Source organism: Nerophis ophidion, linkage group LG14, assembly GCF_033978795.1.
Source record: "Nerophis ophidion isolate RoL-2023_Sa linkage group LG14, RoL_Noph_v1.0, whole genome shotgun sequence".
In the NCBI taxonomy this organism is placed as follows: domain Eukaryota; kingdom Metazoa; phylum Chordata; class Actinopteri; order Syngnathiformes; family Syngnathidae; genus Nerophis; species Nerophis ophidion.
Window position 1 is genome coordinate 23,407,284 of NC_084624.1, and position 13,785 is coordinate 23,421,068.

At 40.8% G+C, this 13,785-nt stretch overlaps 2 protein-coding genes across 5 annotated transcripts in view; one reads left to right on the forward strand and one right to left on the reverse strand.

The window, feature by feature from the left end:
- The window catches only part of ece2a (endothelin converting enzyme 2a), a 246,905-nt gene extending 235,398 nt beyond the window's left edge, over nucleotides 1–11,507 (reverse strand). The window contains exons 1-3 of one of the 3 annotated variants that reach the window (XM_061920186.1): nucleotides 8,115–8,129; nucleotides 7,897–7,991; nucleotides 1,061–1,225 (exon numbers count right to left, since the gene is read on the reverse strand). In XM_061920186.1, the coding sequence (XP_061776170.1) occupies nucleotides 1,061–1,220 (160 nt within the window). In that variant the 5' untranslated portion in view covers nucleotides 1,221–1,225; nucleotides 7,897–7,991; nucleotides 8,115–8,129. Of the gene's footprint in view, nucleotides 1–1,060; nucleotides 1,226–7,896; nucleotides 7,992–8,114; nucleotides 8,130–11,292 lie in introns of those variants that run through there. The other 2 variants (XM_061920185.1, XM_061920187.1) reach the window with 2 other exon arrangements.
- map6d1 (MAP6 domain containing 1) overlaps nucleotides 11,091–13,785 on the forward strand; it is a 30,200-nt gene continuing 27,505 nt past the window's right edge. The window contains exon 1 of one of the 2 annotated variants that reach the window (XM_061920183.1): nucleotides 11,091–11,834. In XM_061920183.1, coding sequence (XP_061776167.1) covers nucleotides 11,434–11,834 — 401 coding nt within the window. In that variant the 5' untranslated portion in view covers nucleotides 11,091–11,433. The remainder of the gene's footprint in view (nucleotides 11,835–13,785) is intronic. The other variant, XM_061920184.1, reaches the window with a different exon arrangement.

Genomic DNA, 13,785 nt, shown 5'->3' on the forward strand with positions numbered 1-13,785 from the left:
CGTTTCTGGATGTTTTTGATAAATGGCTTTCGCTTTGCATAGTAGAGCTTTAACTTGCACTTACAGATGTAGCGACAAACTGTATTTAGTGTACAGTGGTTTTCTGAAGTGTTCCTGAGCCCATGTGGTGATATCTCTAGAGATTGATGTCGGTTTTTGATACAGTGCCGTCTGAGGGATCGAAGGTCACGGTCATTCAATGTTGGTTTCAGGCCATGCCGCTTTCATGGAGTGATTTCTCCAGATTCTCTGAACCTTTTGATGATATTATGGACCGTTGATTTTGAAATACCCAAATTTCTTGTAATTGCACTTTGAGAAATCTGGTTTTATACCCAATCATGGCCCCCACCTGTTCCCAATTAGCCTGCACACCTGTGGGATGTTCCATATAAGTGTTTGATGAGCATTTCTCAACTTTATCAGTGTTTATTTCCACCTTTCCCAACTTCTTTGTCACGTGTTGCGGCCATGAAATTCTAAAGTTAATGATTATTTGCAACAACAAAAAAAGTTTATCAGTTTGAACATCAAATATGTTTTCTTTGTAGCATATTCAACTGAATATGGTGTGAAAATGATTTGCAAATCATTGCATTCCGTTCATATTTACATCTAACTCAATTTCCCAACTCATATGGTAACTGGGTTTGTACTTCCACTTTCTTCCTGCACACACGAATGAACACTATTACTTATTAGTCACATTTCCGTTTCGACTGCAGTCACATTTGAACGATTAGATTCCTGATGTGCGCCAAATCTGATGCAAAAAGATCGGATTTGAAGCACTTTGGAGCATTCAGACTGGCAAGAAACATCCGATCTGCGTCACTTGATGGCAAAAAAAAATCAGATTTGCTGTGAAGTGTAAAGGAGGCCATGGAGTGGGTTGTCTTTGTCATTAGGCAAACACTAGGGTGTTCAAAGTGTAAGGAGTAACTTGACAAAAATAAAAATGTGATGCCTGAGTGGTAAAGGCTGTGTCACACTTTGAAAATCATCCCTGTAAAATAATGTGTTGACAGATGTAAAGACAGTCAGATTTTAAAATACTAACCGAGGACGAGAATGGAGTCATCTTTCTTGATATATTTTTCCAAGATGTGTCGGATTTTGGAGAAACCGCCCAACCAGTCGTAGCTTTCCTCCACCTTGTACCTTTCGTCCCAGTAGTCGACACTTTTGTACTGCCGGTTGTCTTCTGGAATGTGATTCATCTTTCCTGTGACCCAAAAATGGAGATACTATTATGCAACACCATGTTTGTTAAAAAGGTATGAAGAGTCAAAGGTATAGCAATTAGTGAATATACTGGCTTTGATTATTTTAAAACTCATCTCAAATGTTGGCTTAAGAGGAATTCAATCTGTGATGATTAATTTTGTCCAAAGTATGCCATATTGTGGATTGTATTTAGTTGCTTAACTTGAACACTGATTTCTTATTGGTGATTTTTTTTTTTTAATGGGGCAGCGTGGCTCAGATGGTAGAGCGGCCGCGCCAGGAACTTGGGGGTTTTGGGTTCGAATTCAATTTCGGCCATCCTAGTCACAGCCGTTCTGTCCTCAAGCGACACACCTCACCCACCTTGCTCCTGATGGGTCGTGTTTTTGCGCCTTGCACGCAGCTTCCACCATCAGTGAGTGAGTGTGTGTGTGTGAATGGGGGAATGTGACATATAGTGCAAAGTGCTTTGGGTATTGTGCAGGTATAGTAAAGCGTTATATAAATACAAACCCATCCATCCATCCATTTCTACCGCTTATTCCCTTCGGGGTTGCGGGGGACGCTTGAGCCTATCTCAGCTACAATCGGGCAGAAGGCGGGGTCCACCCTGGACAAGTCGCCACCACATCGCAGGGCCAACACAGATAGACAGACAACATTCACACTCACATTCACACACTAGGGCCAATTTAGTGTTGCCAATCAACCTATCCCCAGGTGCATGTCTTTGGAGGTGGAAGGAAGCCGGAGTACCCGGAGGGAACCCACACAGTCACGGGGAGAACATGCAAACTCCACACAGAAAGATCCCAAGCCCAGGATTGAACCCAGGACTACTCTCCCATCCAAAGGCAAAACCTAGTAACTCACTTCTAGCTGATTTTGAGAAAACAAAGGAAAACCAATCTATCTTAATGCTGTCTTACAAAGATCTACAAAGTCATCAAACGTATAGATGTTTTCTTTAGCTTTCATTTTCTTGCCGATTGACCCATGGATTGGATCTGCTCTCATGAACGTGTGCCCTTTCTCCAGATATTTTATTACAATCTCGGGTGGGCCCCATTCTGCGTTTGGACATAGGGCAAGAGCCGTGTACAGCGTCCAGTTTTTATTTTGACCTCCACAGTTATCTGCCCAAAAGAGTATGCAAGGGGAAGAATCAAGAACAATACATTTAATGAAGGTGCTTGCAACGTCCTGGGCCAATCTTCCAAATATCCCCTCGTGCCATAATATCACATAATCAGGTTGACCGTCGGCCCCCATTCGTGCAAATGTCTCATTAAAGACAATAAGGCGACTGACAAAGAAGCTGCGATTGGTCCCTTGAGATACTAGGTTTTTCTGTTGTATCTACGCGGTTATGTGGTAGTTGCTAGGTCCTGTCATGCGCGTAACAGCTTACTTACGGAACAAATTACAATATCGCATACACTAATGTAAAGCGTATCACCTAGGAACTCCAAAATTATTATCAGCTCAGTTTTGACCAAAATTGAGTTACTGGGTTTTGCCTTTGGACGGGAGTACTGAGGACCTTTGTATTGTGAGACGCCCTAACCCCTCTTCCACCATGCTGCCCCTAAATACAAACCCATCCATCCATCCATCCATTTTCTACCCCTTATTCCCTTCGGGGTCGCGGGGGGCGCTGGTGCCTATCTCAGCTACAATCGTGCGGAAAGCGGGGTACACCCTGGACAAGTCGCCATCTCATCGCAGGGCCTAAATACAAACCATTTACCATTTTATTGATGTTTTCTGACCTAACAGGGACCACACTATTGGCATATTAACATTAATGTGTTCATTAATATGCACTATACCTGGAAATCAATTAACTAAAAAAAAAACGTTACTTAATGTTTTAGACATGTATACTCAGAAGTAACTGAGTCGTAAGGCAAAGCTCTCAATTTACCGGTCGATCTACGTTCCCATCCTCACCTCTGGTCAATTAGCTTTGGGTTATGATCGAAAGGACAAAATAACGGGTCCAAGCGGCCGAAATGAGTTTCCTCCGCCGGGCGGCGGGGCTCTCCCTTAGAGATAGGGTGAGAAGCTCAAAGTAAAGCCGGTGCTCTTCCCCGCCACCCGACCTCGGATAAGCAGAAGAAGATGGATGGCTGGATGGATGGATGGACTCAGATTCAGAACCAATAGACATATATATTTGGATGCCTACACCTAACTACAGACTCTAAAACCCCATTAATTAATACATTATATTGCATGTTTTATTAAGAGCAGAGTTTTTCAACCATTGTGCCGTGGCACACTAGTGTGCCGTGAGATACAGTCTGGTGTGCCGAGGGAGATTTCACCTATTTGGGTTAAAAATATTTTTTGCAAACCAGTAATTATAGTCTGCAAATGATGTGTTGTTGTTGAGTGTCGGTGCTGTCTAGAGCTCTTCCATATCAGTAGGTGGCAGGCGGTAGCTAAATACTTTGTAGATGTCGGAAACAGTGGGAGGCAGCATGCAGGTAAAAAGGTGTCTAAGAAAAGGCATTAAAGCTTAGGGAAGGCTATGCAGAACCAAACTAAAACTGAACGGGCTACAAAAGTAACCAAATACAGAATGCTGGACGACAGCAAACACTTACTGTGGAGCGAAGACAGCGTCCACAATGTACAACCGAACATGACATGACAATCAATAATGTCCCCGCAAAGAAGGATGAAAACAACTGAAATATTCTTGTTCGCTAAAACAAAGTAGATGCGGGAAATATCCCTAAACGGAAGAAATACCAACAAAAAAAGAGAAAAAGCCACCAAAATAAGAGCACAAGACAAGAAGTAAAACACTACACACAACAAAACAGCAAAAAAGGGAAAATAAGTCATGATGTGATGTGACAGGTGGTGACAGTACACCTACTTTGAGACAAGAGCTATAGTGATGCATGCTTGCTTATGCTTTAAGGCAGGGGTGTCAAACTCATTTTAGATGGGGGGCCACATGGAGAAAAATATACTCCCGGGTGGACCGGACTGGTAAAATCACGGCACGATAACTTAAAAACAAAGACAACTTCAGATTGTTTTTTTTGTTTGGTTAAAAATAGAACAAGGACATTCTAAAATTGTTCAAATCATAATGTTGTTGGGTTTTTTTACACTTACATGTTGCAGTTAATACTATTGTATCTTTATTTGTCGTCATTTATACTTTCTGAATAAATGATGTAATAATGTTCATCAATCAACTCATTGGTGTTAATTTTCAAATCTATCAAGATAATAAAATAACATCAAATTACAGGATGTTATTTATGTAGTTTGCTCATTTTCCTCGACTGCTGCATTAATATTATGTGTTGTTTTTTTCCATATGTAGCATCATCTACAACAGGGGTCGGCAACCTTTAAAGAGACATTTTAACCCGTTTCACAAAATAAAGAAAACCATGGGATCTACAAAACTCATTTGAAATTCAAATTGAAATAACAGAGTTTTTTTTTTTTTTGCTTTGTGCTATGTATAAACCAGGGGTCTCAGACACGCGGCCCGAACCTTTATATGAAAATGTAATGTTAGTGCGGCCCGCACTAACGTTAAATTTTTCCGGGAGACTGTCGAATTTCAGAGCATCTATTCTCGCGAATGTCTGCTGGTTTTCACCCTGACAACAATAATAAGGGCATGCTATGATGGCGGAACCTTTAACGCCCCCTCAACCTGTGCTAACAACTTGCCAGCCCAGTCACATGTTGATTCTGGTTACTGCAGACACACGTAAGTGGCTGCAAGGCATACTTGTTCAACAGCCATACAGGTCACACTGAGGGTGCCCGTTTAAACAACTTTAACACTGTTAATAATATGCGCCACACTGTGAACCCACACCAAACAAGAATTAAAAAACACATTTCGGGAGAACATGCCGAAATCCCCTCCGTGCGTCGGTTGAGGTGGGCGGAGTTGGGGGGGCGGGGTTTGGTGGTACCGGGGGTGTATAATATAGCCCGGAAGAGTTAGGGATGCATGGGATTCTGGGTATTTGTTCTGTTGTGTTTATGTTGTGTTACAGTGCGGATGTTCTCCCGAAATGTGTTTGTCATTCTTGTTTGGTGTGGGTTCACAGCGTGGCGCAAATTAGTAAGAGTGTTAAAGTTGTTTATATCACAACAATCAGTGTAACCTGTGTGGCTGTTGAACAAGTATGCCTTGCCGTCAACTATGTGTGCTAGCAGGGGCCGCATGCTACGTGTGATCGGCCGGCACGCAGATAGCATGGCGATATGTTTTAGAGAACGTTAAAAGCATTGGCGCCACGACACGCCTTCAAAATAGTTATGCGGGTGAAAAGCGGAGAATGTTAGCCCAGGAATATTTCTGGGAAAGGCACTGTAATCCGGACAACCTCTCGGAAAAATCTGCGAGTATGCAGCTGAGCCACAGAGTGATTAAAGAGCCGCATGCGGCTCCGGAGCCGCGGGTTGCCGACCCCTGATCTACAAGGATACACAGAATTGCTATTGTGACATCTAGTGGACACATTTAGAACAGCCGTTTCTTTCATTCCAAAATTTCGGCTCATTTTTATATTTAGCGAACTCATCCCGCAACCCGGTCTGGTGAACATAAGGTCCTTTTTTTATTTTATAAATAAAATAAAATAAGATAAATAAATTTTAAAAAAACATTTTGTTGGATAAGAAAGAAAGTAAAATAATATAAAAACAATTACATAAAAAATAGTAATTAATGATAATGTTAGCGGACCGGCGGCACACAAAATCATGTGTGTCCCTTGCAGAATGTGTTATCTATGTTGTGGGAACCAGAATTTTGTTAGCAGAAAGAAACGACCCCTTTTTGTGTGAGTGGGTGTGGATGAGTGTGAATGGGGGAGAGAGAAATTTTGGGGGGGGTTGATGCACTAATTGAAAGTGTATCTTGTGTATTTTTATGTTGATTTAATAAAAATTACCGCGTGTAGATTCCTAAAGTAGCCTTAGCTTGACGCTCTACTATCACATTCACTCTGCTTGCTGCGGCAACAACAAAACAAAACTCCAGACGTTCTTCTTGGTTTGTATGATTTACTTGTTATCTTAATAATTCAAAACATAAAACAGTCAAGATGTGGGAACAAATTAATGACAAAATAAAGAGGGTTTGTTGCAGTACGAGTTGGAAAAAGTATGAACGAGAATAAGTATGAGTGAGGTCAAAAAACTGTGTGGCTTGATTCCACCGCACCTGACTGCAATTACCCATAACACCTTGCGTCCAAAAACCCCCTTGCCACACAGATCCTTCTGCCATATATGCAATTAAAACAGTTATGTCATCAAATCATTTTGACAAATGTAATAATTACAATTAAAGTGAGCTTTATATAATTACTCTAAGCATTCAATATATACATTTTCTTATCATGCAAATAAAGTAAATAGTCCCCTTTTGGCTGAATAAACATAAGACACCTATAATCAAATGTAATAATAATAATTGATTAGATTTATATCGTGCTTTTCTATTGTTTGATACTCAAAGCGCTCACAGAGAAGTGGGAACCCATCATTCATTCACACCTGGTGGTGGTAAGCTACATCAGTAGCCACAGCTGCCCTGGGGTAGACTGACGGAAGCGTGGCTGCCAGTTTGCACCTATGGCCCCTCTGACCACCACCAATCATTCATTCATCATTCATTCACCAGTTTGAGCGGCACCGGGGGCAAGGGTGAAGTGTCCTGCCCAAGGACACAATGGCAGCGATTTGGATGTCAATATGTGGGAAGCGAACCTGCAACCCTCAGGTTTCTGGCACGGCCGCTCTACCACTACGCCATGCGGCGCCACTAAATGTCAATTACCCCCTTACCCCAGCATTTTAGGCACCATCGACCCCAAAGGAGACGGATAGATAAGCATGATGGGATGTATGTTAGTCAAAACCATGCCTCATACCAGGGTACTCTATCGATTCAACCTTGTGACCACACATTTTATTGCTTGAAGTCGAGTCAGCAATTTTAAATCAATTTCTGCCAACGCAAAAAATGTGCCTCGGCTCAAAAAAGGTTGAAAAACACTGATTTAGAGTACCCTGGTATTTGAAGGCATGGTTTTAGATAACCATTCATCCATCCATCCATCTCTACCGCTTATTCCCTTTGGGGTCGCTGGTGCCTATCTCACAGCTACAATCGGGCGGAAGGCGGGGTAAACCCTGGACAAGTCGCCACCGCATCGCAGGGCCAACACAGATAGACAGACAACATTCACACTCACATTCACACACTAGGGACCATTTAGTGTTGCCAATCAACCTATCCCCAGGTGCATGTCTTTGGAGGTGGGAGGAAGCCGGAGTAGCCGGAGGGAAACCATACAGTCACGGGGAGGACATGCAAACTCCACACAGAAAGATCCCGAGCCCGGGATTAAACCCAGGACTACTCAGGACCTTTGTATTGTAAGGCAGACGCACTAACCCCTCTTCCACCGTGAAGCCCTTTAGATAACCAATACATCATAAAAACAACTCGTTCCAAACCGGGAAGTTAGCATGCACATTCGCGCATGCGTAGTCACCACGCTTTCTGGCCGTACCATAGTCCCTGTACTATATCTAATGTGGCAGTTTACATACTTTAACACACACTCGAATGTTGTTAGGGCGTTAATGTTATAAAAAATGACTTACTTGTTGTCACTCGGTAAGACCAATGTCTGCGCCACTTGACCAAAGTTACCAAATCAACGTGGTCGCCGCTTCCTGTGCGTGTATCGCGAGGGTCGCTGGGAAATGTAGGCAGTCATGTTAACGCTCAACGATTTGGTTATTTTGGTTATATAAAGCTCAAAATAAATGCAAATGTTTTCAAATGGGTCCTTTTTTGTGGAGGAGAACACTTTACTCACCGTATTGGCACAGCCGCCACACACTCCTAATACCAGGTTCGGCAACTTGTGGTGCTTTCAGGGAACCTTCTTAAAAGACCTCAAAGTCTATTAAACAAAAATAAATACGGCTACTTAGTACTTGGTATATCTATTTTTAGGGACACTAATACAAAACTTCACAATAATGTCTGATTGAATGCTAAAAACGTTATGGCAGACCGCCTTAAAAAAACGCAATCTCTGTGTCTAATCACCCTCTTATCCCCACAATTTCGCCCTCTGTCTTCCTTTTTTTTCCCTCTTTCTATCCCCTCCTGCTCCGGCCCGGCCGCACCAAATGATAATATAAATACATTTAATAAAGTCAAATTCAAATAAGGCAACAACAAAAGTATCCTACACTTCTCTTTTGTATAATAAATCTGAACAGCCAATATGGAAATTTACATCAACTATATGATTTGTCTAAGAAGCTGGACAGGACAAAAAAAACACAAAAAAACGTAATGGAATTTTACATTTTTCGATGAACGATAAAACGTGGAATATTGACAAAATATAAATGTCACACCCCCTTTTGTTTGGCATATTTTACAATCAAGCGAAACGCAACAAAAATGCAACAAATAGTGAAATATGAATGCGAAGGGTACAAAATAAACCCACCTACAATCTGATATATCTGATATATCACTGAGCTTTAAAACAGGGGTCGGGAACCTTTTTGGCTGAGAGAGCCATGAAAGCCAAATATTTTAAAATGTATTTCCGTGAGAGCCATATCATATTTTTTAACACTGAATACAACTAAATGCGTGCATTTTAAAGTAAGACCAACAGTATAATAAGTCTTGTATTCTTTTTAATAACATTGTTATTCTGAAGCTAACATGTAATAAATGATTAATCATTAATTACTGCGACTTCTTGAACAAATGTGGTAGAAAATGGATGGATGGATTAAAATGCATGCAAATGTTTTGTATTTTGAACGTTATTTTTAGCACTGTGATTACCAGCGGAATTATTCATAATTATCGTGTTAAGCAATGTCAGCTAAGATTTATCGAAGAGCCAGATGCAGTCATCAAAAGAGCCACATCTGGCTCGCGAGCCATAGGTTCCCTACCCCTGCTTTAGAACTTTGTCATGAAAAGCTCTTCCTTTGTCTGTGGAAACGCTTCCCGCCCACACTGCTTGGTGCCTTGTCTGAGCTGCTGTGACGTAGATTACCATAGTAACTAATTAGATGACCATATAGTAACTAATGAGATGACCATAGTAACTAATTAGATTACCATAGCAACTAATTATATGACCATATAGTAACTAATTAGATTACCATAGTAACTAATGAGATGACCATATAGTAACTAATTAGATTACTAGAGTAACTAATTAGATGACCATAGAAACTAATGAGATGACCATAGTAACTAATTAGATTACCATAGTCACTACTGAGATGACCATAGTAACTAATTAGATTACCATAGTAACTAATGAGATGACCATAGTAACTAATGAGATGACCATAGTAAGTAGTATATCATCCATAAACGCAGATTCCAACCATTGAAATACTTTGTATAGTTGAAGACTTACGGTCATTAGAAAACATCACCGCACATCGTAATGGCAGCTACACCTTCCATCTTAAAGATCTAAAAAAAAAACTATTTGGGAATGTCCGGCGGGCCAGATTGAAAAGTTTAACGGGCCGCATGCGGCCCCCAGACCCTAATTTGCCCAGGTCGGACTTATCGCTACACTTCATCATGTCATCTCAGATTGGCTGTTTTCACCACATGATTGACAAAAATCACGGATATAAATGCCTTTTTTCAATCGTGTCTACAATGATATTAGCATAATTGGGGAATCTTTTTTTTATGTTTTTATTTTTTTTTTCCTTTGTCATGAAAAAGGGACGTTTTTGGCATGAAAAAGGGAGGTTTTTGTGGATGGTGCACTAATTGTAAGTGTATATTGGGTTTTTTTTTTAAAATAAAAATGAATAAAAAAATCTTCTGCGGCCCGGTACCAATCGGTGGTTTGGGGACCACTGCCCTAGAGCAGTGGTTCTCAAATGGGGGTAAGCGTACGCCTGGGGGTACTCGAAGTTATGGCAAGGGGTACGTGGGATTTTTTTTAAATATTCTAAAATAGCAACAATTCAAAAATCCTTTATATATTTATTGAATAAAACTTCAACAAAATATGGATGTAAGTTCATTAACTATGAAAAGAAATGCAACAATGCAATATTCAGTGTTGACAGCTAGATTTTTTGTGGACATGTTCCATAAATATTGATGTTAAAGATTTCTTTTTTTGTGAAGAAATGTTTAAAATTAAGTTCATGAATCCAGATGGATCTCTATTACAATCCCCAAATAGGGCACTTTAAGTTGATGATTATTTCTATGTGTAGAAATCTTTATTTATAAGTAAATCACTCGTTTATTTTTTAACAAGTTTTTAGTTATTTTTATATCTTTTTTTCCAAATAGTTCAGGAAAGACCACTACAAATGATCAATGTTTTGCACTGTTATACAATTTAATAAATCAGAAACTGATGACATAGTGCTGTATTTTACTTCTTTATCTCTTTTTTTTTCAACCAAAAAACGCTTTGCTCTGATCAGGGGGTACTTGATTTTAAAAAAAATGTTCACAGGGGGTACATCACTGAAAAAAGGTTGCAAACCACTGATTTAGGGCTATATAAATAAACATTGATTGATTGATAAACTGGAGTACTGTAGTCTGGTAATGCCATTTTACTCCAGCAGAGGGCAGTGTTACACTACTGTTGGCAAAAGTATCACTTACCGTTACACTTCATGCCATTTCATGTTGGCTGTTTTTACCACACGATTGACAAAAATCACAGATATGAATGTTTTTTGTTTCAATCAGGTCTACAATTATATTAGCATATTTTTTAATGTATATAATAGTTGAGTACTGGCATGCATTAAATCAATTAACATGCGTTGAAAATGCTCCGGTAATACTCGACGCTGCATTGTAATTATGTAACCTGAAGAGGCGCAGAGACGATCTTTGAAGAAGCAGGACTTTCTGCATCTGCAAGTTGGCTGACATGCTGCATGTACCACCAGGGTGCGAGTAGAAGAGATATAGGTTGTAAAGAGTGAGGGGGGTATTTAGAGAGAGGAGGCACATACCCTGCAAGAGGAGCTGGCAGAACATTTGATCCGGGCTGGTGCTGCTGAGATGGACCCTCCACGCTCTTTAAAATAACCTGTTTGCCTTGCAGTTATATTCATTTATTTTTATTTTTTTTGCACAAGTCCAATAGTTGTGCTATGGCTTGGCCGTGCATTAGCAGAGTGTGCTGCCTGGCTCGGTTCTGGAACCAATTGGACAAATCGGACCTCACCGTGCCGCTCACCATCCAGAACTACTCGGACATCTCCGAGCAGGACGTGCGCTCCGTCACCCAGCAGCTCGCGTCCTCGGAGGTCAACTACACCCCGGGTCCCGGTGCCGAGGGGCCGGTGACGGGAGGGTGTTTCCGGCCACGGAGGGAGGCCGGTCACAAGCCCCCGGAGGACGAGCAGCCTGCGCGGGTGCCTTTCCCGAGCGTCACGCAGTACAAGCAGGACTTCAAACCCTGGCCCATACCGAAGAAGGGGGACTTCCCCTGGATCAGTGATGGGGGCAACCCGGGGAAGAAGCAGGAGGAGGGAAGGAGAAGCAGCTACAGGTAGGACATCTCTCACCTGCACCGCTTTTTGCTCCCTTTACTTGCATACTTCCACTCATTCGATAAAGAATGCTTTGGAATCCACTTAAAGCCATTGTTTAGTATTATTTAGGGCAGTGGTTCTCAACCTTTTTCCAGTGATGTACCCCCTGTGACCATTTTTTTTAATTCAAGTACCCCCTAATTAGAGCTAAACATTTTTGGTTGAAAAAAAGAGAAAAAGAAGTAAAATACAGCACTATGTCATCAGTTTCTGATTTATTTAATTGTATAACAGTGCAAAAATATTGCTTATTTGTAGTGGTCTTTCTTGAACTATTTGGGAAAAAAAGATATAAAAATAACTAAAAACTTGTTGAAAAATAAACAAGTGATTCAATTATAAATAAAGATTTCTACACATAGAAGTAATCATCAACTTAAAGTGCCCTCTTTAGGGATTGTAATAGAGATCCATCTGGATTCATCAACTTCATTCTAAACATTTCTTCCCAAAAAAAGACATCTTTAACATCAATATTTATAGCAAAAATGTCCACAAAAACACTGAATATTGCATTATTGTATTTCTTTTCACTGTTTATGAACTAACATTCATATTTTGATGAAGTATTATTCAATAAATATATTTATAAAGGATTTTTGAATTGTTGCTATTTTTATTCCATTTTCTACCGCTTATTCCCTTTTTGGGGTTGCGGGGGCGCTGGCGCCTATCTCAGCTACAATCGGGCGGAAGTCGGTGTACACCCTGGACAAGTCGCCACCTCATCACAGGGCCAACACAGATAGACAAACAACATTCACACTCACATTCACACACTAGGGACCATTTAGTGTTGCCAATCAACCTATCCCCAGGTGCATGTCTTTGGAAGTGGGAGGAAGCCGGATAACCCGGACGGAACCCACACATTCACGGGGAGGACATTCAAACTCCACACAGAAAGATCCCGAACCTGGGATTGAACCCAGGACTGCAGGACCTTCGTATTGTGAGGCAGACGCACTAACCCCTCTACCACCGTGAAGCCCGTTGCTATTTTTAGAATATTAAAAAAAAAAATCTCACGTACCCCTTGGCATACCTTCAAGTACCCCCAGGGGTACGCGTACCCCCATTTGAGAACCACTGATTTAGGGCACAGGCTTCAAACTCAAGGCCCGGGGGCCAGATATGGTCCGCCACATCATATTATTAATCTTGGAAATACAAAACCAGTGAAGTTGTCACGTTGTGTAAATGGTAAATAAAAAACAGAATACAATGATTTGCCAATCCTTTTCAGCTTGTATTCAATTAAATAGACTGCAAAGACAAGATATTTAATCTTCACACAGAGGAACTAAATTATTGTTTGAAAATAATAATTAACTTAAAATTTAATGGCAGCAACACATTGCAAAAAAGTTGTCACAGGGGCATTTTTACCACTGTGTTACATGGCCTTTTTTTTTTTAACAACACTCAGTAAACATTTGGGAACTGAGGAGACACATTTTTGAAGTGGAATTATTTCCCATTCTTGCTTGATGTACAGCTTAAGTTGTTCAACAGTTTGGTGTCTTCGTTGTGGTATTTTAGGCTTCATAATGCTCCACACATTTTTAATGGGAGACAGGTCTGGACTACAGGCAGGCCAGTCTAGTACCCACACTATTTTACTATAAGGCCACGCTGTTGTAACACGTGGCTTGGCATTGTCTTGCAGAAATAAGCAGGGGCGTCCATGATAACGTTGCTTGGATGGCAACATATGTTGCTCCAAAACCTGTATGTACCTTTCAGCATTAATGGTGCCTTCACAGATGTGTAAGTTACCCATGTCTTGGGCACTAATACACCTAAAACACTTTGCACCTATAAGAATCCGGATGGTTCTTTTCTTCTTTGGTCCGAAGGACATGACACCTAGAGTTTCCAAAAACAATTTGAAATGTGGACTTATCA